General features: G+C 56.5%; 3 protein-coding genes across 5 annotated transcripts; 2 read left to right on the top strand and 1 right to left on the bottom strand.

The window, feature by feature from the left end:
- The first annotated feature begins 145 nt into the window (after nt 1–145).
- CAP1 (cyclase associated actin cytoskeleton regulatory protein 1) lies at nt 146–13,361 on the top strand. Of its 2 annotated transcripts, none has more exons than XM_086765319.1 (13): nt 146–183; nt 5,320–5,432; nt 5,855–5,955; nt 6,409–6,486; nt 8,380–8,523; nt 8,620–8,705; nt 9,242–9,347; nt 9,452–9,629; nt 10,228–10,415; nt 10,616–10,739; nt 10,841–10,923; nt 11,461–11,604; nt 11,984–13,361. In XM_086765319.1, exons 2-13 carry the CDS (start codon nt 5,339–5,341, stop codon nt 12,065–12,067), a joined length of 1,410 nt encoding a protein of 469 aa, XP_086621445.1. In that variant the 5' UTR covers nt 146–183; nt 5,320–5,338; the 3' UTR covers nt 12,068–13,361. The 2 variants fall into 2 exon arrangements, with proteins under 2 accessions (XP_086621445.1, XP_086621446.1); XM_086765320.1 differs by lacking the exon at nt 146–183 and adding an exon at nt 319–337.
- Nucleotides 13,362–13,526: 165 nt separating this feature from the next.
- On the bottom strand, nt 13,527–18,319 carry PPT1 (palmitoyl-protein thioesterase 1). Its single transcript, XM_086765322.1, has 9 exons — nt 18,205–18,319; nt 17,807–17,916; nt 16,869–16,996; nt 16,518–16,588; nt 15,599–15,701; nt 15,426–15,516; nt 14,844–14,942; nt 14,557–14,628; nt 13,527–14,123 (listed from the first exon to the last, which is right to left on the bottom strand). The coding sequence occupies exons 1-9, from the start codon at nt 18,317–18,319 to the stop codon at nt 14,001–14,003; spliced, it is 912 nt and encodes a 303-aa protein (XP_086621448.1). The 3' UTR covers nt 13,527–14,000.
- A 2,891-nt stretch (nt 18,320–21,210) lies between these two features.
- On the top strand, nt 21,211–24,597 carry RPL11 (ribosomal protein L11). 2 transcript variants are annotated; one of them, XM_086765179.1, is made up of 6 exons: nt 21,211–21,285; nt 21,634–21,784; nt 22,119–22,225; nt 22,609–22,740; nt 23,484–23,594; nt 24,522–24,597. In XM_086765179.1, the coding sequence occupies exons 1-6, from the start codon at nt 21,280–21,282 to the stop codon at nt 24,549–24,551; spliced, it is 537 nt and encodes a 178-aa protein (XP_086621305.1). In that variant the 5' UTR covers nt 21,211–21,279; the 3' UTR covers nt 24,552–24,597. The 2 variants fall into 2 exon arrangements, with proteins under 2 accessions (XP_086621305.1, XP_086621306.1); XM_086765180.1 differs by lacking the exon at nt 21,211–21,285 and adding an exon at nt 21,410–21,442.
- The last annotated feature ends 1,135 nt before the right edge of the window (nt 24,598–25,732 follow it).

The following is a 25,732-nucleotide window of genomic DNA, read 5'->3' as shown; positions in this document are numbered from 1 at the left end:
GGCCACGCCCCCAACCCCACCCGCCAATCGCAAGGCGGCAACCGATCGAGGCTCCTCCCCGCCATCGCCGCGCCTCGCCGTGCGCACTTCCGGTGCGCGGGGCGGGGGCCGGAAGCGGCGGGCGCGGGGGGTGCTGGGCGGCGCCGGGCGGCGGCGGCGGCGGAGCGGGAGCGCGGCGGGGAGGTGAGCGGCGGAGCGGGGCACGGCGGGACGGCGTCCTGCCGCGGCTGCGGGCCCTGCCGCGGCTGCGGGCCCTGCCGCGAAGCCGGTATCGGCGGGAGGAGGCTCCCGGGAGGCAGCGGCCGGGCTGGGCCCCGGGGCTGGCCGGGGGGCGCCGGTGAGGGGTCGGGCTGGGGGGGGGGGGGCGCGCTCCGTGCGCGTCTGCCGGGGCCGCGCTGGGCGGGCGCAGGGAGCCGGGAGGGGCGGCGGCTCGGCTGCGGGGGGGGAATGCGCTGGACGCGGTGGTTTGCGGTTCAGTGGGTCACAGAACGGTGAAAGCCCCCCCGGCCGGGGCTCGCCGCCGCCCGTGACACCGGGAGGGGCGGCTTCGGCCTCGGCGGGGGCTTCCCGCGCGGGGCGGGGGCGCTGCCTGCCGCGGGGGGCGGCCCGGGGCGGTCCCTGCCCCCCGGTTCCGCCGGCTGGCGGCAGAAATGACCGGGGCCGCCATGATCCGTGCCGGCAGCGGGGCTGGGCGGGCCGGTGCCGGCGCGAGGCGTTTAACGCTCCCGCTCTGGCGGGGGCTCCGGTTGTGCCCGCGGCTGCTTTGTGTCCAGAGCCGGCTGTGGCCGGTGGTGCGGCCGGTGGGTTACCGGGGCCGGCGGCAGCTCGGGGGTGGCTCTCGGGAGGTGCGTGCGTGCCCGGGGACGGATGCAGCCGCCCGCCGCAGCTGCCGGTGTGCCCACCTCTTACCGGGCCGGGGGCAGAGCCCGGCTCCTGCCTGTTGCTGGCTCCTCCTCCGCCTTCGGCGTTTTGGGGACAGGAGAAACGCGCGAGTGGTGGCTTTGGATTTTGTGACGGCGAAACGAAAAAACCTGACGGGCGTTGGGGCGGCAGGTCGCAGCGCTTCGCACATCGGGTTCTGGAGCTGCCCCAGGCCTTTGCTATCGGTGCACATCGCGGGAAAACCAACAATCGACGACCTCGAGAAGCTACTTTTCCCTTCCCCAGGCGATCCTCGTGTCCCTGGAATACTGCTGAGCTTTCCGAAAGCCAAAAATACCCCTATTATTCACGTAACAAAGTTCAGCCAAGCAGCCTCCGCTCGGGCGGGCGCAGCTTGCGAGGGATGCTGACGGGGTTCCGTGCTCCGAATTCCTGATACGGAGCCTGGCGCTGTGTCCTGTGTTTAGCTTAGGTTAGCTCGGATCCGAGATCCTCATTCCTTCCCCGGTGGATTCATCGCCCTGACAGGGAACGGAGACGAGAGGAGCGTAGCAGCAGGGTCTGGCAAGTGCAGATCCCTGTTTCGTGTAATGGTGATGAAGGAGTCCTTGCGTTTGCTCCAGCGTGAAGTGATGCTTCAGCCATCTCTTAATGTTTGAGGAAAAATGTCCACTAACATTTTCAGTTGGATTTGTTATTTGAGAGAGCTTAAATAGGGTCCAGATGGATTTTCTTTTTTTTTTTTTTTTTGGTATTCTAAATTAAGTAGATGTGAAGTAGCAGCAGCAGACACCGCGGTTCTGGAGCAACGCCGACACGTATTGTACCGAACCAGCTGAGATCTCCGTCCGGGCAGCTGCGGGGGCAGCAGTAGCTGCCTTGTGTTCGTGGCTGCTCCTGACAACTGACTGCAGCCAGGCATTTGAGTCCTGCCTTGCTTCAAATAGTTCCTTGCTCGATGAGCTGAACCGTTTAAAAAAAAAAATCTTTGGGCTTTCGGAAGATATAAATGTTGGAAATCATCTGGTAGCTGCTCCCCCGAGATACTCCGGTGTCAGCTCAGAAATAAACTGTGGTATGTTCCTAATTTAGTTGTCCCATCTTTATTCCTTTTGCCTGCAGAAACAGGAAGTAGCTGATGCAAATGTTGTGTTGCTGACAGCAGTTTGTCGGCCTTCACAACGGCTGAATCTGCACAGAGGCGTGGGTTTGCCTTGCTTTGGCTATAAAAGTAACGTCTGTGCCTTCCAGAATGTCGAAGCGAGGCCTCAGGTTAGCGTGCTGTCTCAGGCAACTGGACGAATTTAACTTATGCTGGTTTTACGAGAAGTCACTCACTTCTCTGGGGACTGGCCTTTGGCTGGGACGTGCCGACTCCCTGATGTTCTCCAAACAGGAAACCCCTCTTACTGGGGTTGTACATCCCGGCTTTGGGATGAGAGCTCGTGTTTTTACCAATAACATCCCTTCCCTTCGTTGCTCTGATCGGTCCATCAGCGCCATCGGGGTGTGGGTGAAAGCCCCTTTGCTGTACAGGGTGTTCAAAGCCGTGTTCCCGAGCTTTGGTGGACGTAAAGGCTCGTTAATAGATTAACCAAATGTGCTATGAAAATGAACGGGCTTTCCGGCCCGGGGTGAAATGCGCGTTTGCTGCGAGTCCATAGCTTCTGCTCCACTGGTCGTCAAAGTTCAATTCCATTTAGACGAGACCTAGATTTAAACCCTGCACTAAAATTCCAGAAGGGAGAGCTTCATCTCAGCTGCATTTCTGTCAGCTGCAGAACTCTCACCCCCGGCTGCGTGGTGTCGCGTGAAAGCTTTTCGCGTTCCTCCTGAGCACGGGACGATGCGCTGAACAACAGTGACTCTTCCGTGATCTGTGAGAAGGGAAATGAGATCCCGTTTTACTGCCGAGATCCGTGAAGTCGGTTTGTCGCTTACTGCCAGGCTGCTCTGCAGTCAGAGGGGTCAGGACACAGAACACTGTTTAGATGTAGCGCAAGCTGGTCTGCTTTGTGATCTTCATGTTTTCCGTCGCTAAACATTAATCTCTCTGGCTTGCAGCCTGTGGCTGCTGCTGATGGTTAGGTTCTAATCTGTACAGCTGAATATTTTTATTTCATTCCGGGTGGGTGTGCAGGTAGCAGGAAGAGCTGCATCCACGGCACAGAGCGTAGTAAGGGTGAGTTGAGACAGGGCTGCCCGCTCTAGGACTGCGTGCTGCCCACACTTAGTGCTGGTTTTGCTGCCACTTTACCAAGTGGCTCACCGTGTGAGCTGTCCCAGTGCTGCCCGTTAAACAGAAATTAAAAGGGGTTCACCCTCTGCCAGACATTGCTAGGTTCCCAGAGCTCGTATGGAGCCCTGTGAGTTCATGGCTCCTGTCAGGGAAACCAGTGAGGGCCAGCGAGGACGTGGCAGCCAGCAGGGCGACTGGGAGGAATCTGAAGCTCAAGCACTGCTGTCTTGTTAAAGGGCATTGATCCCAGCAGCGTGTCTAGAGCCGATGCGCTGTGCTCCTCGCAACAGCGTGTTTTATTGCCGGGGGTCGGGAGCAGCTTTCCGTCCGGACTTTCTGGTTTGTGATCCTGATCTGAAATGCAGTTTGCGACTCGGTAATGGGGCTGATCAGATTAGAGCCTGGCGTGGAATGCGCTGGGGGTCGGCGGTGCAGAACAGCAGCTTTGTCCTTCCTGAAACCCCCGGTGACACCCCTCTATCTTGCTGCACTCTCAAAGCTCAGGAGAATTTCCTTAACAGGTGGCTCTTCGGGGAAAAAACCCACCATTCTTCTAGTGTGCTGAGAGCGGGGGAGGCAGAGCCCCGCGCCTGGCTGCGCTCCCGCTTGTAGACGTGCACCCCATTCCGAATGCCTCGTCCTCGGGTGCGGCAGAGCACCGACAATCCCGCGGGCAGGATTTCTACAGTGTACAGAATAAAAAAAGAGGTATTCATTACTGGTGTTGCATGGGCGACTGCCCACAAGTTCCAGCCTCTCTGAACTTTTTTTGTAGCTGGAAGCCATCCAGCTACTGCTGTCCGGTTTTACGCGCGGTATCTCCTGCGGCTTGCTCTCACACAGGGGAGGAAACCGCTGTCTTCCTCTTGGAAGGGGGGCGGCCTCTCCTCCGCCCCCGCCCCCCACATCAGTGCTGCTTCTCCTGATGCAAGCAGGCGACAGAGGGGTGGAAAACGGCCTTGTTTGTCTTGTGACATCAGCGCCGCTGGTGACTGAGGCTGCATCTGCCCCACATCCTCTGGAAACGGGGTGAAAATGTGCACTTTGGAGCAGGGCTGAGAAGGCTTGTGAGCAAAAGCAGAAGCCTAGGTAGAACTGCAGGGTTTTTTTCGGAGGGAGATCCGGTATGGGTTTGTCGAGGGCAGGGTTTACGCGGCTGCTTCCTTTTTAGGTATGCTGGGGAGCGTGCTGGGCAGGGCGTTCTCCCTCGGGCAGGGTTTTGAGCTTTCACAGGCTGTGCAGAAAGGAGGAAGCTGTGTCCAGGCCGTGGCGGTGATTCATATTGTAAGATCTTTCAATGAGTGATAAGATAAAACTGCTGGTGGTGGCTTGCTGCTCCCTCCCCGCATTCCCTGTGCGTTAGTGTGCTTGCAGCGGGACTCGTCTTGCTCTTGGTGCAGTCTGCAAAGCCATAATTGACGGGAAGTTTATGTGACACTCAAGACTCCTCCAGATGAGACGCTGCACGTGACATGTGTGCCTCGGTTGCCTTCCTGAGCCGTGCCTGCAGGGCGGGTTCTGCAGCGCAGACACCAAGGGCTGTGGAGGGAGGGGGCGAAGAGGGGCGCGTTGTTGTGGAAGCAGCTATGTGGCCTTGGCTCGTGCAGCTGCTCGTCTTAGCGTGTGCCAGGGTGGCTGGTCCTGCGCGCTGATGGTCCCTACTGTAGCGATGCTGGAGTTACGGATGTTCCTCGGAGGAATTCAAGGCTCCAAGCGGTCCCTGCGGGTGCGTTTGCAGAATCAAAACCACTAGTTCCAATGTGAAGTGCGTGAACTCCCAGCGAAGCAGTCGTACTTGATTTGCTCTATGGTCGAGGCTGGGACTTTGGCCAAGAGCTGAGTGCAGTGAGATCTGTGCAGAGCTCTGTTTTAGTGGGTGATGTCAATACGAGGTTAGAATATGCATGCTTAGTGTCCTTGTACATGTAAGAAGCCCTTACAAGGGAGTGAGATGATGTGGCCGTTGAGGCGCGACTGGGGCAGTACAAAGTGGCTGTGTGCATGGCTGTTGCGTAATCTGAACGTCCCTGCTAACGTGAGGGCACCCTGCTGTCCGTCATCCGCGTGCAGGGCTAGGTAGAAATTATTCTTCTGGAACTGGTCGAGCTCGTACCAGACAGCAGATAAAGCCTCTTCAATCCTTGGGCTACGAGTTCCGTGCTGTCAGAGGGTGCGAATAACGGTGTCTGTCTGTGCAGGCTGTGGACAGCAGTAGATATGGAAAGGCTGGTTGAACGGTTGGAGAAGGCTGTGGAGCGTCTGGAGACGGTGTGCCAAGGACCTGGCCTGTGTGAAGATGGCTCTTCCAAAGGTAAGGCCCAGAGCTCCTCCGCAGCAGCGCTGTCCCGCGGGAGTCCCTGGGCTGAGGCATCCGTCAGCGGTGGTGTCGGACGGCGGCAGCAGCTGTGGCAGGGCGGGTGATGTTCGCGCGGGGCGTGCAGAGGGCTCCTGGCTGTGCACAGAGGGGAAGTGAGTTTCGCAGCAGGTACTGCGCCAGCGCAGAGAAGCCTGTGGTTACCGTCCTGCTCAGATAAGGACTTCCCGTGGCTGCAACGCTTTCCTTGGCTGCGTTCAGCTGCGTGCTTGGAGCTGAGCCTCCTGCGCTCGGTGGACGAGATCGGGGGGTTTCAGCGCGGACCGGGTGGGAGGTGCAGTGCACGCGTGTGAGCGCTTCCAGCCCAGGAGCCCCCCGCGCCTCTCGGTGAGACCTGTGCTCTGGTTCCTTCTCCGCAGGAGTGGCTCAGTACGTGCAGGCTTTCGACGCCCTTCTAGCTGGCCCCGCAGCTGAGTACATGAAGATCAGCAAAGAAATTGGCGGGGATGTGCAGAAGCACGTAAGGACTCACGTTCTCCCTCCACTCTAAATAGCTGCTGCTGGTTCCTCAGGGCCGTTACGGGCCACGTTTGCTGGTGGTGTTTGCGTTCCTGCAGAGCTGTATTCTAGGATGTTTATAATCCTCGAGGATTCAAAACAGATGCAGATGCCGAGATAACCTCCAGCAGATTGCCACCTACACACACTATGAATCAAACCTCCTTCTTGAAATCTTCCTCTGTTAGGTGCCTAGCTCTCTTCACGGTGCGTGCCTTTAGGAGGCAGTGAACTGCCCAGCCCAAGAGCCGTTACGTTGGAGTTTTCTTTGAGGATGGGCATCTCCAAGAATTTATGCTTTGAGATCAGCATAGCTGCTTTCTTACAGACCGGGAGCTGGGGGCAGCGGGGCTTGAATGACTGTCAGCATTAGGCTGGGTACAAGGGGAGCTCTAATTTTTCTCTCTGTTCCTAGGCTGAGATGGTTCACGAGGGCTTGATGAGTGAGAGGGCTCTTCTGGTGATGGCATCTCAACATCAGCAGCCGGCAGAGGTGAGTCTGGGAAATCAGCTCTTGGCCAAAGTCTGGGAAATCGCTCGTCGGGAACCTTGTGTGCCCTTGCCGCAGAGTCGGGGATGACCCCCGCTGTGGGGGAGCCTGGGCCGTTACAGTTCCTCTGAACGAGGAACCGGGGGAGGACTGGAGACGCTTGCGTCCATGAGGTGGCACTTGCTGAAAGCGTGAACTGTTCCGGGTGCTCTCCCAGTACTGGGCACAATTCCAGAGGCTGGTCCGTAGAGCTGCAGACCTGGCACTTCCCACTCATTGGAGCACCAAGTGGTCTGTGGCTGTCAGAGCAGCTTGTGAGCGTCACCTGTCTTGAGTTTCACCCGGCACCAGCACTGCGCAATCACTGTTCCTGCAGATGCAACCTGCAGACAGGAACTTGTCTGAGGCAGGAGCCGCAGCGGGGTTTGCGCAGCACGTGCTTTTCATTATGCGGCGCTTACAGACTTTCAGGTGCTAAACTTCTAAAGCGTAACAGACACTTGTCTCTCTTGAACGGTCTCTGAATAATAGCTGGGCTTTTACGATTGATTTGCCCTTAGCAGGTAATTTAACGTGTTACCCTAGGCTGCTGCTTCTCAGCAGGACGTGTGACGGGGAATCTGATCCTGAGTGTACTGGCTCTTTCCTGCTGAGAACTGTTTTTTCCTGAGCAACAGGATCCCCCCTTGGTTTTCTTTGCGGTTATTGTCTGACTCAGTCATGGCTTCTGCTGTTGTGGTAGCTGGATTTCTGTGCTGCTTTCCCATTCTCTGCAAAATATATCTGCATCTTTTTCCCCAAACTCAGCATTGGAGGGTTGTTTATCTTTCACTGGGCTTGCTGGGACGCTGCATAGCCTCTAGTCTGCGAATCTGCGTACAAATTCTACTGGCACATTGTTTAAATAAAGGATTGTGAACAAACCGCTACCTTGATCTAGTGCAGGTCTTTGCAGGTTGTCTTCCGGGAGTCCGGTCAGGTCTGGAGCAGCCAGCTTAAAATGCAACCTGCATGAACTCTCATTGCATGTGGTGAAGAATTTCCCCATCCTCTTACTTGACAGCGGTGCTAGGCTGGGGCTTCTGAAAGTGTAGCCTGGCCAGTGGGCCTTGAACCTCCCTGTTCTACTGGACAGGGGAAGGGGACAGCAAATGGAAAAGCGCAGGCTTTGGAAAGCAAGTTTTGCCCAAATTTGTCCCTCACTGCTGCCACCAGCAGGAGAATTTCTGATCTTAGAGGACAGAAAAGTTGCCAGAGAGGCACCTCTGGAAACGTGTAGTTGAGTGCTCTGCTCCAGCTCCAGAAGACTTGTAAGCACTTTCAGTCAGCGCTCCAAGTGAACAGCACACAGAAATAACTGTTATCACCTAAATACTCAAGGCTTGGGCTGGCTTGAGAAGTAACTTGAATCCTGAAGTCCAGCTTGACAGGGTGAGTTAGAACTGGCGTGACTCGATTGTAACGCAGGCTGTAGATCCCAAACTGCCAAAACCCTCAGAGAGAGAGGGTGCTGGGCAGGGTTGTAAAGGAGGGGAAAGAATTGACAAACTATCTTGGAACGAAAGAATCCAGGAAAGGCAAAAGCTATTTCTGTCCTCGTTACTAACAAGCTTTGTCAGTGTCTCCTGGAATGAGCGTGAGTCACGGTTCTTGGCGTACTCCCATAGCACCAATCCGGTTGGGAGCCGTGACTTCAGCCCCGGAGGAGCGAGGCTGTGGGACCGAGCTGGGCTTGCAGGGCGGGCCAGGCCTGCAGAGGAGCTGTAGTGGTAACTCGTGCCAGTTGGAATCTTCCCCCGAGTGACCGACATCTCAGCAGAGCCGCCAAGGACCGTGTGCAGCCATCCCAGAGCCGTACTAATGTTCTTAATGGTCGTTATCCCTCTTGTCCCGCAGAGCACGTTCTCATCGCTTCTGAAACCCATTTCAGAGCAAATCCAGGTGGTGCAGAGTCTCAGGGAGAAAAACCGTGGTAGCAAAATGTTCAATCACTTATCAGCTGTCAGCGAGAGCATCCCAGCCCTGGGCTGGGTGGCCATGGTAAGAACTCCAGTGGGGAGGGGTTTCCTTGGCCTGGTGGGAAAAGTCTGGCTCCCTGCTCAGCTGTCCCACACCAATGTGTCCGTCCTTCTGTAGGCTCCAAAGCCTGGTCCTTACGTGAAGGAGATGACCGATGCTGCCATGTTTTACACCAACCGGATCCTCAAGGAGTACAAGGATGTGTAAGTTCACCTTCTCTCTTGAAGAGCTAATAGAACACAGCTAACTGGGCGCGTAGGGGCTGCTCCAGTGTCTAACCACAGCTGCCTTGGTCTTTAAATAATTTTCCTTTTTAAAGGCAGGGCGTATTTATAAAGCCTCACTTAGCTGTTCTTTCCTGATCCTTCAGGACAGGATTCCCTGCATTCACGTTGCAGCTGGCATCTCTGGTAGGAGGCGTATTGCTGCTCTTGCCCCAGCATCGTCTGCTGGCTGAGCTCTTTCCCAGGACAGCACGCTGTGTCTCGGGAGCAGGTCGTGTCAGAAACACCAGGCTCCTCAGTTAACACGGGTTACAGCGCAGGGCAGGCCGGTGGCTGTGGGTGCAAGATTAACACTGCAGCTAGGACGCAGGGCTGGCGCTGTGAGGCTGCTGTCCTGGCCCAGCTGTATCTGGCTGTAGGCTGCGAGCTGGAGAGGTGTAAAGAACTGTTTGTAGCCCTGGAGTTTTAATGGCAAGTGCACCTGCGCGCTCCTCATGGTCTCCTTGTGTCCGCAGAGATAAAAAGCACGTGGACTGGGTGAAAGCTTATCTGAGTATCTGGACGGAGCTGCAGGCCTACATCAAAGAGTATCACACCACGGGCCTGACTTGGAACAAAACGGTAAGCGCTGGCTGCGGCTGCAGGGGCGTCCTGGATGAGCATTGCGTGGTTATTGCAGCAGGTACGGAGCTTGTGCAATTGTCTTTCCTCTTGCCGTCTTCCAGGGTTCTGTAGCAGCAGAAGGGGCTAAATCACCATCCGCTCCCCCCGCCGGGGCTGCGCCGCCCCCGCCAGGCCCTCCTCCCCCACCTGCTCCTGCCCCCACGAGCTCCGGCGCAGACGACTCTGCCTCCCGCTCCGCGCTCTTCGCCCAGATCAATCGGGGAGAAGGGATCACCTCGGGTAGGTGGAAATAGCTGGCGGAGGGAGCGCAGCCGCACGCGAGTACTGTTGTGCTGGGCATCCTTGTGTGGCTGCTGGCCTTCAGTACGTCTGCTGAGGGGGTGTGCTTGCGGTAACAAAAGGCCATCTGGCCTCGAGCTGGTATTCTCAGCCTCCTCTGTCAGGCGTAGCAAGAGATTCATCTCTAGCTGGAGCGGAGAGTGAGCCCCTTGGCTGCCTGCACAACTCCGGTACAAACGGTGCGATTGTGCCGCCGTTCAGACTTGCACAAAGCAGATCCCTTTTGTGTTACCTGGTTCGCATATCGACAGCCGTGAAACAAGGGCGAGGTGCTTCGTCAAGGCTTTTTCCAGCTGCAGAATGGAAGAGCTGGCGTCTTCTGGTTCTACAGTGCATCCTGGGTTCCTGTCAATATTGTGTCAGCGTCTCTTGCTTCCTCTTTCACTTGCTGTCACTTGTGCTCGACTTAGGCCCAGTCTCAATAATTTACTTGCATTTTGAAAAATGTTGTCATGAGTATTGTAATCACTGGTGTCTGGTGCTTGTGAAACTGCATTCTTGGAGGAGAGCTGGACCTCAGGCTTGACTTCTCGTGCAGGCTTAAGACATGTCTCAGATGACATGAAGACCCACAAGAATCCGGCACTGAAGAGCCAAGGGGGTCCTGTGAGAAGTGGACCCAAACCTTTCACTGCTCCCAAACCGGCCTGTAACGCTAATCCCTCCCAAAAAACCTCTCCAAAGGCACCTGCATTGCTAGAATTAGAAGGCAAAAAGTGGCGAGTGGTGAGTGCCTGGCATCCACGAGTTGGGGGAGGGAGGAGTTTTGCGGCAGGGAAGGAGGGTCTCCTGAGGACCTTTCTCCTAAGAGGCTCCGGCCTGAAGCTGCGTGCAATGCGCTTTTAAAGGGGCTGCACTGCCCGCTGCTCACATGGATTAATTCATCTGCATTCCAAAAATCAAGTGTGTTTTCCCTGCCTTTTCAGGAAAACCAGGAGAACGCCCCTAACCTGGTAATTAGTGACACAGAGCTGAAGCAGGTGGCGTATGTTTTCAAGTGCACAAACAGCACACTCCAAATCAAAGGCAAGATCAACTCCATCACCCTCGGTAAGCGGAGGAACCCTGGAAACTGCTTCTGCGTGCCGGTCTGTTTGCGGAAGCTGAATCTCCAAAACCTTTCTGTGACCTCCTCTGCCTTTTCTTTGCAGATAACTGTAAGAAGCTAGGGTTGGTGTTCGATGACGTGGTGGGCATCGTAGAGATCATCAACAGCAGGGACGTTAAAGTTCAGGTGAGTGCCTGTGACCTGTTCTCTGCCTGGAGCGTGACTGATGCGCCATACGACAGGGTGTCTGTGGCATCTGCTGCTTTGAGTAGTTCTATTTCCAGGACAGGAATGTGTCTCTGTGGAGAACGTTCATGGAACACCATCTGTCCTACTGCTCTGCAGCTCATCCTGCTCAGCCCTGAGGAGAAGGCTGACATTTGCCTCACTGAGCTGCTTCAGGGCTCCAGATAGAACAGTCTGTGTGAGGCGGGCAGCGCGCAGCGCGCAGCGACTGCCAAAGCAGGAGGCCAGCCGTAGAATCTGCTCTGATTCCAGCTTTGCTATCTGGGCTGGGATGGTCAGTTTGCCCAGTATTCACTGTGGTTTTGTTCTGAAGAGAGCAAAACGGGAAATAACTTCAGATTTTTGCGAAAGGTGGAGCACTTGAATACAGCATGTCTGCAGCTGGGGGGCTGGAGTCAAACCTCTTGCCTTGAAAACGCTGTGGTTGCCCGGTTCGAGCTAATGCTCCTCTAACTGCTGCTTTGGCCACTCTGCCAGGTCATGGGTAAAGTGCCAACGATTTCCATCAACAAGACAGACGGTTGCCACGTGTACTTGAGCAAGAACTCCCTAGACTGCGAAATCGTCAGTGCCAAGTCATCAGAGATGAACGTCCTTGTTCCCACAGAGGGCGGTGACTTTGTGAGTGTTAAATGTTGAAATCGTTGCAGTCTGCTTGAGGCTGGGGCAGTGCAGGGCAGGGTTTGCATTCTGAGCCCTGCCGGCAATGTTGCCGTTACAGTGAGGTCTGGAGGGACAATTCCAGACTCGGAGGTTGTGAACGATGATCAGATGCTACAACCAGCCAATTGAGCTGTTTCTTTTTACAGTGAGAGAGTTGCTGTTTCGTGAGAGTTTCTTCTTCCTCAGAATCTCTGGGGGCAGAACAGGCAGTGTCTGTGGTACAGGAGGGGACGTAGTGTGTTGTCTAAGGAAAAAAGTGCCTAAAGCAGTGAGAGTGGTCACTAGTCTCAGTCATAAACTGGTTTTTTGACAACTGATTTTTATTTTTACCCTCCAGACTGAATTCCCTGTCCCAGAACAGTTCAAGACGGTGTGGAACGGCCAGAAGCTGGTTACCACTGTGACGGAAATTGCTGGCTAAGCAGAAAATCTCCAAGGCTCATGCCCTCCCTTGGCCCTGCTGTGGGACAAATCTGCTTTCAGATGATTCTCTTAGATTTCTTGTACCTTTCTGCTCTCAAACTGCTTCTCTTCTACCCGAGAGACACAGCGACCTGCCGTCACTGAAATACCTCTGGCTGGGGTGTGGTGTAGGTGGCGGGTGAGTTATCGTCCACATCTATTAGCAGGAAGGTGTATTTTTTTTTCTCCCTTCTCCAATCTAACTGCACCAATTGCTCAAATCAGATTTTCGGTGAACTTCACAGCCAGTACTGGCAGTTGGCTTTCAGAGTGTTGTTCGGGTTGTTTTTTATCGCCTTTAAGCAAACTGTTCACGTGAGAGAGGAATGTTGTCCCCTTTTTAACAAGTAATGGTTTATGGCAGGGGCCAGAGCACCCCGTTGCTATGGCAGATGTCTCAAGAAGGTCCTGGAAGCTGCCAGTTCCAGCTCTGTGTAGTAGCTGGTGGCATGGGACGTGGGAATGGCTTTGTTGGACCAAAGGCTGAGGACCTGGGCCGTAGCATTCCGCTCTTTCTCTTTCATCATTCCTACCAGCTCAGTGTATTTCTGATCGTGCCATGACAGGAGGCTTGCTATGAACCAGCACCCCAGGAAGGCTGCAGTGGGGCAGCTGCGGTTTCCCCCCAGCCTGGCTGGTAGCTTGGAGCTGAGCACCTCTTACTCCACGAGCCCTCCACCCTCACAGGGAATCTTTGCTCCAGGGCTTCCTTCTCAGAGCAGCTGGACTCAGGTTCAGTCTTCCAGGACAGTTCCTCTGAAGCTGTCCCTTCTGCAGAGGAAGGGTCTCCTTCGTTCCAGGGTCAGGCGTGCAGTATTGGAAATCCCCGAGCTGGATCCAGGCGGTTCATCGCTGCCATCGGTCCCCATAAAGTGACTCCCCTCACCCTCCCCCTTCCCCTTGCTTGGCTCTTTACTTTGGTGGAAGCTCGCAGCCTCTGTTCCAGGGCCCTGGGGCAGAGGCGTGTATCTAACACAGTACTGTACCGACCCATACAGGGAGCTGCGCCTGCTTTGACCTTCACTCTTCCAGCGTCTCGGGTGGCATAAGCATATCTTACATGCATTTCCTCTGTAAAGTGTCAATGTTCTTTTTCTCTAGGACAAAACTTACAAAAAAATATGCAATTTTTTTATTTTGAGACTGTCCTGTGACTTGTACTCGTCTTCTCCTGAGGCTTGTGAAAAAAACCTTTCTTATGTACTTAAGATTATACAGAAGATAGAATAAAGTTAATGCCAACTTGCTCATTACAGTGGCTCTCGTTTACTCTCTGGGGCACAGGGGACCTCGGGTAGGACAGATGCCCCTGACCCGCGTTGCGTACGTTCCCCGGGGGCATACAGACTCTCCTCAGCTCCCCCTGAATCAAGTTGTCAGTAATTGCCCAGTCTCACCCTTTTTTTGTTTTCAGTTGGTTAGCTGTAAAGTTCTTTATTGGTTTCAGCTGCTGTACAAAAGTGCGTAAAACAAGCCATTAGTTGGAAACTGGTCAAGCTGTTAATACCCGTGTAATTCAACACCCGCCTTTTTCCCCAGAAACCCCTGCATTTGGCCCTTTCCCCATCCTGAAGGACAGGCTGCAACACCTTTCCTCTGCGTACAGCCAGGTAAGTCTACGTGCTGCTCCCTGGAAAGAGATGCAGCGTTCCTGCACTAGTGGTTTGGGTTAACACTGCTACTGCACCCGTGAGGAACGGGGAAGAGGGAGAACAAGCCTCTCGCACAGCGACTCTTCGCCATCACCAGGTGTATTTCCTCTGCACGCTGTGGAACTGTGGAGCTAAGCCCCCTCCCCTTCCCCTGATCCCCACAGGCTTGAACGCAGGACGCGCTGCTGCACAGCGGGGGCTTTGTTCACTGCCGTGCTCTCACAGGGTGCCTCCCCGGCCTCACTGCAGGAAGGGGAGGATCGTGGTGTAAAACCACTCTTCGGAGAAGTGCAGGTGATCCCCTTGCACCCCCAGGAACACCAGCTTTCCTGCTTTGTCCATCTCCTGCAGCCCCAGGCGATCCTGCAGGGACAGAACGCAACTGTGGCTTCCTGGGGCCCTGCCACAGCCAGGGAGAGCGCTGGTGGGCAGAGACGGCTGCTGCAGCAGAAGTGACCGGCAGGCTAGAGTGGGTTCCACCCCTGCTCTTCAAGGTTTCTCAGAGAGGGGAAAAAGGCATTTTGGATAAACAGAGTTTTAAAAAGCTGCAGAATTCATTAATCAGATGCTGAAGGGGATCTTGAGCCAGGCAGGAGACCACCACTGTAATTCCCGCTGCCAGATCTAGCCTAGAGGGAAATGCCTTCCCAAACAGCTACTGGCAAGAGGAGGCAGCGCCCCAGGAACCGCAGAGACAGCAAACGGAGCAGAGCTGTGGGGTTTAGAGCTTCTCGAGGCCCCGGGGACGCTACAGAGCGGAAACAGCAGAAACCCCTCAGCCCCCAGCAGAACATACCTCCGTGTACAGGGAGGTCTCCTTCAGCGGGACGGTCTCCTTGGCCTGGCCGCTCTTGTAAAAGCCAAACCACTGGCAGAATAAAAATAAAGAAACAGTTGTCAAAGGGCTCCTGGGAGATAAGCAGGCTTTCACCATCTTCTGCTGCAGGCAGAGCAGGATCAGGCCTACGTTTGTGCTCCGCCTGCTCCTCCTCAGCCTCAAGTTCTGCCACCAAAGGGCAAACCAGAAACGAGCAAGCAAGAACCAAAACACCACCCAAAAGCAGCACCCGCTGCCCGCCTCACCTCGGAGATCGGAGGGTCGACCATGGTATCGTTGAGAAATTTCACCATCACAAACTTTTTCAGAGCCATGAGATTTTTCTTGTAGGTCTCATTGATGCCCTGGATGAAAAGGCAACAGAGAACAGATGCAAGTCCCTGGGAAGCCCCCGGGACAGCTCAGGGAAGACACCTGCCCCACCTTGCCCTGCACCTGCAGAGGAAACCCCGCACTGCACCAGCCTAGCAGGCAGGAACGTGCCTTTCTGTCAGCGGCCGCCCTTGGCTGCGTGCAGGGCATGCAGCCCCTTCTCCAGGCTGTAAAGAGGGGACAGGCCCCCCCGCCTTCCCGGGGAGGGAGCGGGTTTGCCCACGTGAAAGGTGACGGGTGGACCGAGCACGTGGTGTACCTACACCAACTGCTCCAAAAGAGCGCGGTGAGGCAGGAACCGCTCTGCCGCGGACAGGTCTCATTCATAAATCCAACAGCAAAACCACTTCGTATGCTCCTGGGAGCAAAGCTACTGCCAGGGAGAGCTAACGGGAAAGACCTCCCTGCTAAGGCTTCTGCCCTCCTGCTAGCGTTTATCACCAGCCAGGTCCTACCCTCTCCTGATTGATGTCAGCCAAAAAGATGCTGTTTTTCCTGTAGTCCTCCTCCTTCAGAGGGTTGTGCCAATATTCTGCTTGTACCAAGCTGGCAAAGAGAGAAAGCAAAGATCAGAGAGCTGCTCGCGTGGGCCCGGCCCCCGCCGTGGCAGCCCGACGGATATACTCACTGCTCCTGAACAGCTTGCGTGTAGGCGCCCAGGTCCAGCGTCTTTCGGATCCAGTCACAGATATGGGAGCTCTCACCAGGACAGCGTGGGAAGCCGTACACGCCTGGGGTGTGCAGACACGTAACAACTCGGTGAGCCAAACTCAAATCCCCTAATCCCTCCGGCTGGTGAAGAACCACCCTCTTACAGCGTGGCGGCAAGCATTACCCAGGGATCAGACAGCCTTTAATCCTGCAATCTCATTAGACAGCCCTCCTCCCCTGGGCACTGTTACACACAGAGATAACGGACCATGTTCTTGAGCTGAGGGTACTGCTCCGGAGAACAGGGCCGCGCAGACAAGTGGAACACCGTCCATCTCGTCCGTGCGCTCCTGGACGGCTCCCTGCGAGTCTTCCCACTACACTACAAAAATGGAGTCAAGCCATGGACCGTCTCAGGGGAGAGTATCTGAAATTCATTGCCAGCCATCTTAACTGTATGCTTATGAACTCCATTTCACTCTGCCTCTTTAATCTGCTGCTAAAAGCACCTCTCTTTCCTTGAGGCTCTAGCCTTCCAGATGCCAGCTGGAGAATATCCTCGTGACCCAGTTGCTCTGTAGTTAACGCTTTTTCTCCTGAAAGAACTGATCCCAAGTGCTTCCAAAGTATAAAAGCCTTCAACCCAGACAGTAAGTCCTCTGCTTACAAAGGTCCCTTCTCAGTGTGAGTTCAGCAGACAAGACAGAAGACAATGTCGTTGGCTATCAACTGGGCCAGAGCAGATCACCAGATTCAGACAGGAACAAAAGGACAATTTAATTCCCAAGAAAGCAGTCAGTTTTTAGGAAGAGGCCAAAATAATAATTTCTCCTGCCAACAAGAGCCCCCCACCCTGCACAGTGGTTAGGAGGGGAGGTCGTTTAAAAGGACACTACCTTGGTGCTGGCCCCCAACGGAGATCAAACTGAGCATGGGAGGAGAAGGACACCTCTGGGCCACCGCCCGCCTGCAGAGAAAGACGGAGCGTGGCCAGGCCACCAGTGCTAGCTCACAGGCAGCTCCCTGCCTGCCGTTTCCTGGGCTCGGCACTTGGGTAAGGCGTGCAAAGAGAATTAACCCTTCCCGGAGAGCTGCGCTACAGGCAAACACAGTCTTGCCTTTGGAGCACTCCTACCCTTACAAAGGGGTTTGTCAGCTTACATCCGCTTAGTACTTCAAGAGAGTTTTAAATCAGAACCTAAAACCCCTGAAAAATCAGTGGAAAGGAAAGAGAAGTGTAAACTTACAGGAACTGGCCTCCCTGGGAGAAGCCCATGGCGTTGTAGCCTCCCTTCAGGCAAGGGTCCTGCGCCAGCTGGCTGCACACCTCTCTCACCTGATCATTCACGTTCATGAAGAAGCTGTTCTCCATGTCCTGCGGGATCAGCCAGATTAGGAAGTACAGCCTGTGCCTTTACAACATCTTACGCTATTTTAGCCTCTGCAAACAGGTTGCTATCGGTTCTGCTTTTGGAAGAGGACCTTCACTGTCACAACACAACAGAAGGGAAATTCACACCCGGATATTCCCTTCCCCGCGCCTTTATTCCGACTCTGCCTGCCAAAACTCTCTCATATGAAACAGGGACATTTCCCCAAACTTCTTGCCAATTTGAGTCCCTGCAGATTTTGTGTGTGTATATGTGTGTGTGTATATGTATATATTTAAAAATCAGCCTTCATCCATCTTTTCCAGACCCCAGAAAATACCACACATCGCCATTATCCTGAGAGACTACTTAAAGAAATTCTGCAGGGCTACACCAAACTGCCAAAAATAGGAAGGCGCAGAAGGAGTCTATGTCTTTATTACACTGAAGATGCTGAGTGAATAAATGGTTGTAAATGAAAGAGGACATCCAGGGCCAAAGCTCTGCTCTAGCACGGCATCTTATTGCGTGCCTTTGTACTACCCAGAGCGGTGAGCTAATCAGGGGATTTGCATATTAATCCGATTTAGACTAGGGATTTGGGTTTCCCCAATTCTTTTCTGCAGGTATTATCTAGACTTTATTGGTTTCTACCTGTCAAAGCTGTTTACTTCACAAAGAAATAAAAAAAAAAAAATAGCAGGGAAAGGATGACACACATCCTCGCGGAGCCAGAGCTGCAACAGCCACCGCACCTTCCGCTCCGTGCGCCGGGCGCCACCCCGCACGGCAGAAAAGCCAGCCACAGCGGTTACCTGTATCAGGTTGCTTCCAATCTTGAGAGACAGAACATAAATCCCCGGTATTTTATTCTCCACTATTTTCTTAATGTAGCCCATGCTTAGCGGATTGCAGCAGCTGTCTCCTGCGGAAGGGAACACGGCGGAGCCCCGTCACGCCACGGCCCAGGCCCCAAATGTGCCAGCCCCCCCAGCTGCAACGGGGCCAGGAGCCGTCGACGCCCACGCGGGCCCGGGGAATGAGGGTCGGCACCCCCCGCCCCCCGCAGAAACCTGCGGTGCGGAGCTGCGGGACACCGGAGCGCGGTGCGAGCTCGCCTCGGCCTTGCTCGGGTCCCGGCGCAGCCCCGTCCGCCGGCCGGCCCGCGGAGCGGTTACCGGAGGATCGGCCCCGCCCGCCGGTGCCGGCTCACCCATGCCGTGCCAGATAACCAGGGGGGCGGGGGCGGCGGCGGCCGCGCAGCCCAGGCGCAGCCCCAGCACCGCCAGCACCGCCGCCGTGAGCGCCGCCATCTTGCCTGGGCACATGACTGGCGCGGCACGGGGCAGGCGGGGGGCGTGGCCGGGGAGGGCGGGCGTGGCCAGGCGGGGGCGTGGCCAGGCGGGGGCGTGGCCAGGCGGGGGCGTGGCCAGGCGGGGGCGTGGCCAGGCGGGGGCGTGGCCAGGCGGGGGCGTGGCCCCAGGGTTCCCACCCGGGACCCGGGTTCGAGCCCCGGCGCTGCCCCATCCCGCCCGGGTCCCTGAAAACCCGAATCCCGCCGCAGCGCGGGGCTGCCTCCCTCTCCCCGGCCCCGCACGCGGAGCCAGGAGACCCGCGGCCCTCGTCGGCCCCCTCTAGGCGGGGGGAGACGCCTCTCTCCGTACGTGAGCTACCCTGCGGGGACGGGACGGGACGGGGCGGGAGCGAGGAGCGGGCACCCCCGGGCGTCTGCGGGAGCACCCCAGGGCGGGAGAGACCCCGCTGCGCTGCCGGGCTGCTGTGGGCAGGGTTACAAACCACGTTTGGAGACTGTGGTAAATCGCTGTGCTCACAACGTGCTTGTGCCAGGAAATGCCAGGTGTCACCCGTGGGGGCCCCAGCTGCCCCCTGTTTGGTGATGTTTGAAATTCCCTTCCCCGCAGGCCTGGAAGTTTTCCTGAGGAGAAGCAGGCAGCAGAGGATGCAGCGCCACGTGGAGGCAGGGAGGATGAAGCCCCTCTGCTCGCTCAGCAGCCCTTCTCCTGCACAGGCAGCATCCACGCGGGTGAGCCCGTGGACTCTCTTTAAACAGGCCTAAGGACCCGCCGGTTCTGCTTGGGAATCTCAGCAGCAGGGAAAGGACTGGCAGCACCTACTCCTCTCCCCTCCTGTGACAGTTTCCTCTCTGCCTCACTCAAGAAATCTTTGCTTCCTCTCCCCAGATATGCAGGGTTCCTGCTAGGAATCACAAATACCTTCGGCACGGTCGCAGGAATTGCCGCTCCTACCGCAGCTGGACTTCTCGTCAGCCAGGAAATTTGGGGCCACAAACCACAGGCACATCCCTGGAAGAAAGCACAGGGCTGCTCTCAGAAATGCGTTCCTTTCTTCACCCTGAATCAAAAATTGCTCCAAGCCAACCTCCCTCCCAGCGAACATGTGCCGTGTCACACCCAGCACTCCAGAGCTCTGGACCGTTTTGAGGACACAGGGATGACTCAGGAAGAGCTCCACGTGGGCCCCATCTGGATGTACTTAGAGATGGGGAGTGGGGCGAGGGGGAAGCTCTGTGCCAGGCAGGAAAGCTTCCAGAATTCAGCGCAGCACACAACGTTTCCAAAAATGCCGAGGCAGGAAACGCCTCTCCAACAAGAGGGGGTCTGGCAGATGTCTCGACTTGAGCAAAGCTCTTCTGTTGTTGGGACCAGTAGCAGGCAGAGCATGGAGAGGAGTTTAAGGCCAGTGGCCCGGGTGGCAGTAGCTGGGTTGTCACCGCACGGAGATAAAGGCAAGGGTGATACCATCGTGACCTGTTCTTGTTTCCTGGGATCTCCAGACTGGCTGGAGGAACGCCTTCTTCCTTTCTGCAGCCATCAACCTGTTTGGCCTGGTCTTCTACACAGCCTTGGGCAGCGGGACCATGCCAGACTGGGCTCGGGAGGACACTGCCGTGCAACGAGAGCCACGAGCGTGGGACGGAACACGAGGGAACGGGCCGCAAACAGGCATGGGTCGGGCAGGAGCCCTCTACTACCCTGCTCTCGCCGGCGCAGCAAAGCTCAGCCGTGTGTTCCTGCCCGCTCCCGGGGCCCTCGTGGCGTCCTCGGGCACGGCGTGAGCTACACAGCCCTGCCTGCGCCCTGGTTCTCGCAGCGCCCAGCACCTTCACCCCGCGCCACCCACTTTGTGATCCCAACCTGCTCCCCTCGGGGGCCCCGGCCCTCCCGCCCGCACTGCCCTGCCTGGACCCCTGCCCTCAGCCTCTGCCCGCAGGAAGGATCGCCGCCGCGTGGACTCATCCTAAATGGATCCACGGGGTGCTGGTAAAGCTGGTTGTCAGCCGAGCTCTGGCTATTTCTAGCAAAGCTGTTCTTAGATTAAGTAAATCGATAACAAAGCAGTAATGTTACTTTTTAATTAGTGGCTTCTCACCCTCTGCACAGAGACTCCTAACACTTTTTTTTTTTTTCTCTTCTTAATGAGACAAGCTGATTATTTGTTCATCCTTCATCCCCTTTTAGAACTGGGGTAAAAAACAAGCAAGGACTTTTCAGAGTTCAACCTGGCAGCCCTGGGCATGGCCCCGAGGAGGCAGGGAAGGGGAGGAGCAGGGAAAGCCTTGAGCTGGTGTCGTCCTCAGAGCGAGAGCCTCATGGCAAGCATTCAGCTCAGAACGCGCCACTGAAAGAGATGTTTGGACTCAAAAAGGGGTCTGAAGTCAGTTACCCGCTTCCCAGAGAAGCTGTTTTCTGTTCTGCTCGCAGCTGACCGCAGCGAGGAAGTGGGCTGTGACTCCTGCTTGCTCCAAACTGAGTCCAAAGGGTGCAAAAAGAGGCTCCAGACCCCATGCAGAGATCTGGAACCCACAAACGCTCCCTGAATGAGTGAAGGGGAACTGAAATATGTTCCCGGGCCTGGTCCAAGGAACTCGGGGGTGCGTGGGCAGGCTCCGGGAGCGGAGAAGCTCCGGCACCGTCTGGTGCAGCATCTCCCGGCCAGGCCGCTGGGGCCCATCCCCCGGGGGGGGTGCTGGCAGGACCCCAGGCCGCTGCGCCACCGTGGAACGAGGGCAGAGGGGGCAGCGCAGGGTGGTGCAGGCCGGGCCCGGGCCCCAGCAGGGCCGCCCGCACCCCCGCACCCCCGCACCCGCGGGACGCAGCGGCCGCATGGGGTCCCCGGGCCCACGCCCGCCCGCGGTTGCCCCGGCAACCGGCCGCGGCACAGCGCTGCCCTCCGGCCGCCAGGGGGCGCCGCGCCGCCCCATAAGACCCCGCGGCGGCGCCGTGCTGGTCTCTTCCCCGCCCCCAAGATGGCGGTGAGTGGCGGCGCTGCCGGGCCCAGCCGAGCCGTCTGTATCCGCCGCCATCCGCCCTCGGCGGGGCTCGGCCGGCCCGCGGCCAGTGCGGGCGGGAGCGGAAGCGGAGGAGGCCGGGAGGGAAAGCTGCGGGGCCGGGATGGGCCAGGAGAAGCCGGTGGGCCGCCCTGGGGAAGCGGCTGCCGTGACGGGCCGCGGCCTGCCCGGTGGCTGGGCCGCGGCGCTGGGGTTCGCCCCCGGTGGAGCAGGGCTCGGTAGCGGCGCGGCGGAGCCTTCTCCAGCCCCGGGGCGAGCGGTGGGCCGTCTCCCGGGGCGCCCCCGTTACTCCCCCGTGTCGTTTCTCCACAGCAAGACCAGGGTGAAAAGGAGAACCCCATGCGAGAGCTGCGCATCCGGAAGCTCTGCCTCAACATCTGCGTTGGGGAGAGCGGGGACAGGCTCACCCGCGCGGCCAAGGTGCTGGAGCAGCTGACGGGCCAGACCCCCGTGTTCTCCAAAGGTGAGGGGGGGAGCGGTGCGTCCGCTGGGTTCGGCGGTGGCCGCCCTGCAGCGCGCGGAGGGGGAAGTGGCGGCGTGGCTCCCGGGGAGGGGACTGCTCCGACGTGGGCCTCGGGAGGATTTGGGGCCTTAAACGCTGCGGTTCTGGTGGTCGTTCCTGTCAGTTCTGTTCCGCCCCCAGACTCGCGCCGCTGTTCTGCGTACATCCCCAGGGAGGGAACGTTCGGGTGCCTCGGTCCTTTTTCCTTTAAACTAGTTTCTCGGGTTTGAAGCTCTGAATCTCCCGGGTGGGAACTGTTCGCGTAGCCCCTGAGTGTGGTTATTGCCGCCTACAGCACGATACACTGTAAGATCCTTTGGAATCAGGAGAAATGAGAAGATTGCCGTTCACTGCACGGTTCGCGGGGCCAAAGCAGAGGAGATCCTGGAGAAGGGGTTGAAGGTGAGAATTTGCCTGGTCTGGATCTTTGGTTTGTGAAAGAACAAAACTTAATCTGGACCAGTTGAAAATAGGCGTGCTTTGGAATGCTGCCTCTGATCTAGTTACGCGTCAGTCATGGATGGTAAGGGTTGAGGTGGCAGCTTTGGTACGCAGGCTGTTTCCCTGGATGCTCTCTCATCCGTATTTAAGAGCTGCTGGGCGCAGTTGCTCCATTCTTTCGAGATTCCGTCTTTCCTGCTGAGATGTATGAGCTGGCTGTGGGAGCAGGCTCTTAAAGCTAAAGACAGCAGCCTGTAAGACAGCAAGTTGGGGGTCTGGTGGCGGTTGGTAGAACATGCAGGACTTCTTACTCTACTCGGGGTCAGTAACGAAATATGTTTCAGGTGCGAGAATACGAGCTGAGAAAAAACAACTTCTCAGATACCGGGAACTTCGGCTTTGGAATCCAGGAGCACATCGATCTGGGGATTAAATACGATCCCAGTATTGGTATCTACGGCTTGGACTTCTACGTGGTGCGTATTCCCCGCTTCTTGCAGCTACTGGGCTTGCGTGGGAGCTCTAGAAGGAGCCTAGAACGACAGCTGCTCACAGTAACCTGCTGCTTGGTGCCGGAAGACAGGAAAATGCCAACAGAGTGCAAGTCTAACTGGGCTTCCCAGGGCTGCTGTAAAACCCTCGATTTACGACCTGCCTCACAAAGCCTTTTCAGAAGCCAGTACTGTGGCTCTTACCGGTGCTCCTGGGATAACCCTGGAGAGCCGTGCTAGGTCTGGGGGAGGAAGGGGCCGCAGGAACGCAGACTGGGAGACGGGCTGTGCTGCTGGCAGCCCTCTCTGTGTTCCAAGGGCTGGGCTGGGTCACCCAGCCGCAGCGGTGCTGGCACAGCGGAGCCGTCACGTTCTGCTGCGCCTCGGTCCCCGCAGTAGCGGGAAGCCGTTCCAGACGTGTCACAGTGCCGTGCAGTGCATCTGTTCTCGAGAGCTGAGGGTATGCAGAAGTGTCTCCTGCACTCGCTTTGGTTTCTCCGAGTCAGTGCAGGTGCGAGCTGTCAGCCTCGGAGCCGTCCCTGTCTGTTCTCCTTCGTTTTCGGTGTACATTGCGGCTGTAGAGGAGAATGCTTTCGGTCTTGAATGTGACTCAAGGCATTGCGGCATTACTGATGTGGAAATTCTAGCCTTCCCTCCTAGAAAGCTGTTAAGTTTAAGAAAACAGGTAAATGGCAGAACGAAACAGTGCTGTGGGTCTCTTCTGGCAGGTGCTCGGCAGGCCTGGTTTCAGCATCGCTGACAAGAAACGCAGGACTGGCAACATTGGAGCCAAGCACAGAATTGGGAAGGAAGAAGCCATGCGCTGGTTTCAGCAGAAGGTAAAGTCCACCTTTATTTCTGTACCCCAAGGGTTTCCTAGCAAGTATTGGCAAAATGCTTCACTGCGGAAGGGCTGGAACCAAGCGCTGGGCTGGAGATCTTGATCGCTGCTTAGATGGTTGATTGTCGCTGCTCCGGGGCAGCAGAAGCTGTGTTGGAGCGTGAGTGCTCTTCATGCCCCTTTTTTTTGTATTTGAAAGGGCAGCTCTTGCAGGACAGCTGGAAGGGTCAGCTCGTGTGTAAATCTGTCCCCCTCAGTTTTTGGAGCTGTTCTGTGTGCGTGGATCACAAGAGAGGAGGCAGGGTTAGGATTTATCTGACCCAGCTCCTGAGCTCAGCTGCCAGACATGGAGGATGCAGTGATCCAAACAAGTTATTTGGTTATTTGTCCACAGCATGCTCTGACACAGACTGGCAGAAAAGCTTGACTGGAAGTGCCCAGAGACGGGGGCTGCTGATAGTTTTTCCGAGGTGGATGGGGTGGGCAGTCGGGAGGCTCCTCCCCGGCTGCTCTGCCCGGACCTACCCAGCGCTGCCCTGCCCGGGCAGGCTCCTGCTGAAGGGCTCTCCTCCTCCCTCCTGCCTGGCACTGCTTGCTGTGGCCAAATCCCGGGACTGGGAAGGAGACGAGTGTATTTCTGGTGCGAGCAACCTGTGGAGGGTGGGGCTTGGTGTTTTGCTGGGCTGATGAGCAGAGTTTGGTGCTCATCGGAACAAAGCCCCGCTTGGAAGTGAACAGCGCCGCAGCACAGTGGACGGGCAGCAGCTGCTCTCCTGTGGCGTTTCCTGCCAGCGTTGGCTGGCTGGCAGTGAACACGAGGGCTTGCTTTTCAGCAGTGCTATCATTGCACCTTCACCTGACAGTGCTTTCTCACTTGGTTCTTTGTCTTTTTTTTTTTTTTTTTTTTTTTTTTTTTCCCTCACAGTATGATGGCATCATCCTTCCTGGAAAATGAGCAGTTCCTGTTACCAAAAAAGCAAATAAATTTTTCTAACCCCTAACTTCTGTTGTGAATTTTGTGGGGGCTCCTTCTGCCCTGGGAAGCTGCTGGGAGCAAGAAGGTACTGGCTGCTCTAGGAGCTGTTGGGAGTGCGAGTTCAATGGGAAGCCAAAAGGAACGACACACACATCCTCGTAGTCAAGCAGAGTCATAAAGCCGAAACTTGGCTGAGGGTGCTCCTTCTGAGCAAGCACAAGAGGACGGGTTGGAAGGGGCTGAGGGGATGGGAAGGCCTGCGGTGCTGGCCGTGCCGGGGGGCTGGCCAGGCTCCGGAGCCGGGATTCAGGCTGGTGCCTCGGGACGGGGCTGCCCCGATCCACGCCGCTTCCGTGGGCAGTGTGCCCGAGCTTGGTGGAGTTGTTTCTGCTCCACGGGTGGTGGTGCTCTTAATGTGCCGTAGCAATTCTGAAGCAATTATGGGATGTGCTTGGAATGCAGAGGAGAAATCTTGACTGGTTGGTTAAAATGTTTCAGGAGTGTGACCTGATGCTGCTGTAATCACACAGCCAGCCAGTTTCCCCTGCAAGGGAATGGCCTTTATTGCTTAAAGAGAAAATTCCCTGCGGGACAATCCAGCTCACACAGGTGGAGTTTGGCAACACCCTTGCCTCTGCCTCATGTTCAGGCCTCTCCTGCATCTTACAGTGAAAAGTTATAATAAAAAAATCAGGGAACAAACTCACTTCCTGCTCTGCACACGCTCCACGTCCGTGATTGTGAGCGTTGTCCCAAGAGCAGGCTCTTCTCCTGGCAGGTCTGTTTGCAGTATAGACTGGGGGTGGCTGCCAGCGCTGTTCAGGACGGAGCCCACTCCGAAATACGCAGGGCCGCGTGTGCCGTGCGTGCTAGAAAGCAGAATTTGAACAGAAATGTTCTGCCTTGGTACAGCTGTATGCTTGACGTGAACTCAACGGAGATTGTGAATTCTCAGAGAAAGCTCGATTTGCCTTTAGGCGAACTGTAACTTCTGCAAGCTGCTCGGTTTGCTGAGTTGCGAAAGGAAGTGAAAACCAGCCTGCTTCGCTGAAGCCCTCGTCCTGGCGTCTTCGTGGCAGGCCAGGGTTCCCTTGAGGGGCTCATTGCCTTCCTAGATGGAGTTTCACCGTGCGAACGTGCCCGTAACAAAAACAAGAGCG

The sequence above is a fragment of the Chlamydotis macqueenii genome, chromosome 22 (genome assembly GCF_036417535.1).
Source record: "Chlamydotis macqueenii isolate bChlMac1 chromosome 22, bChlMac1.mat, whole genome shotgun sequence".
In the NCBI taxonomy this organism is placed as follows: domain Eukaryota; kingdom Metazoa; phylum Chordata; class Aves; order Otidiformes; family Otididae; genus Chlamydotis; species Chlamydotis macqueenii.
The sequence above is the reverse complement of the archived record's forward strand: the minus strand, read 5'-3'. Positions and strand labels throughout refer to the sequence as shown.

What these genes read in the sequence shown, in the direction of transcription:
- RPL11 (XM_086765180.1), top strand. An exon ending in ACGGCTTGGACTTCTACGTG is followed by an intron (nt 22,741 to 23,483) that starts GTGCGTATTCCC and finishes CTCTTCTGGCAG; the next exon opens with GTGCTCGGCAGGCCTGGTTT. An exon ending in TGCGCTGGTTTCAGCAGAAG is followed by an intron (nt 23,595 to 24,521) that starts GTAAAGTCCACC and finishes TTTCCCTCACAG; the next exon opens with TATGATGGCATCATCCTTCC.
- CAP1 (XM_086765319.1), top strand. Translation starts at nt 5,339, where the DNA reads ATGGAAAGGCTGGTTGAACGGTTGGAGAAGGCTGTGGAGCGTCTGGAG. An exon ending in CCCTGGGCTGGGTGGCCATG is followed by an intron (nt 8,524 to 8,619) that starts GTAAGAACTCCA and finishes GTCCTTCTGTAG; the next exon opens with GCTCCAAAGCCTGGTCCTTA. An exon ending in CTCAAGGAGTACAAGGATGT is followed by an intron (nt 8,706 to 9,241) that starts GTAAGTTCACCT and finishes TTGTGTCCGCAG; the next exon opens with AGATAAAAAGCACGTGGACT.
- PPT1 (XM_086765322.1), bottom strand. Translation starts at nt 18,319, where the DNA reads ATGTGCCCAGGCAAGATGGCGGCGCTCACGGCGGCGGTGCTGGCGGTG. An exon ending in TTGGAAGCAACCTGATACAG is followed by an intron (nt 16,997 to 17,806) that starts GTAACCGCTGTG and finishes CTGATCCCGCAG; the next exon opens with GACATGGAGAACAGCTTCTT. An exon ending in TCCCAGGGAGGCCAGTTCCT is followed by an intron (nt 16,589 to 16,868) that starts GTAAGTTTACAC and finishes CTTTCTCTGCAG; the next exon opens with GCGGGCGGTGGCCCAGAGGT.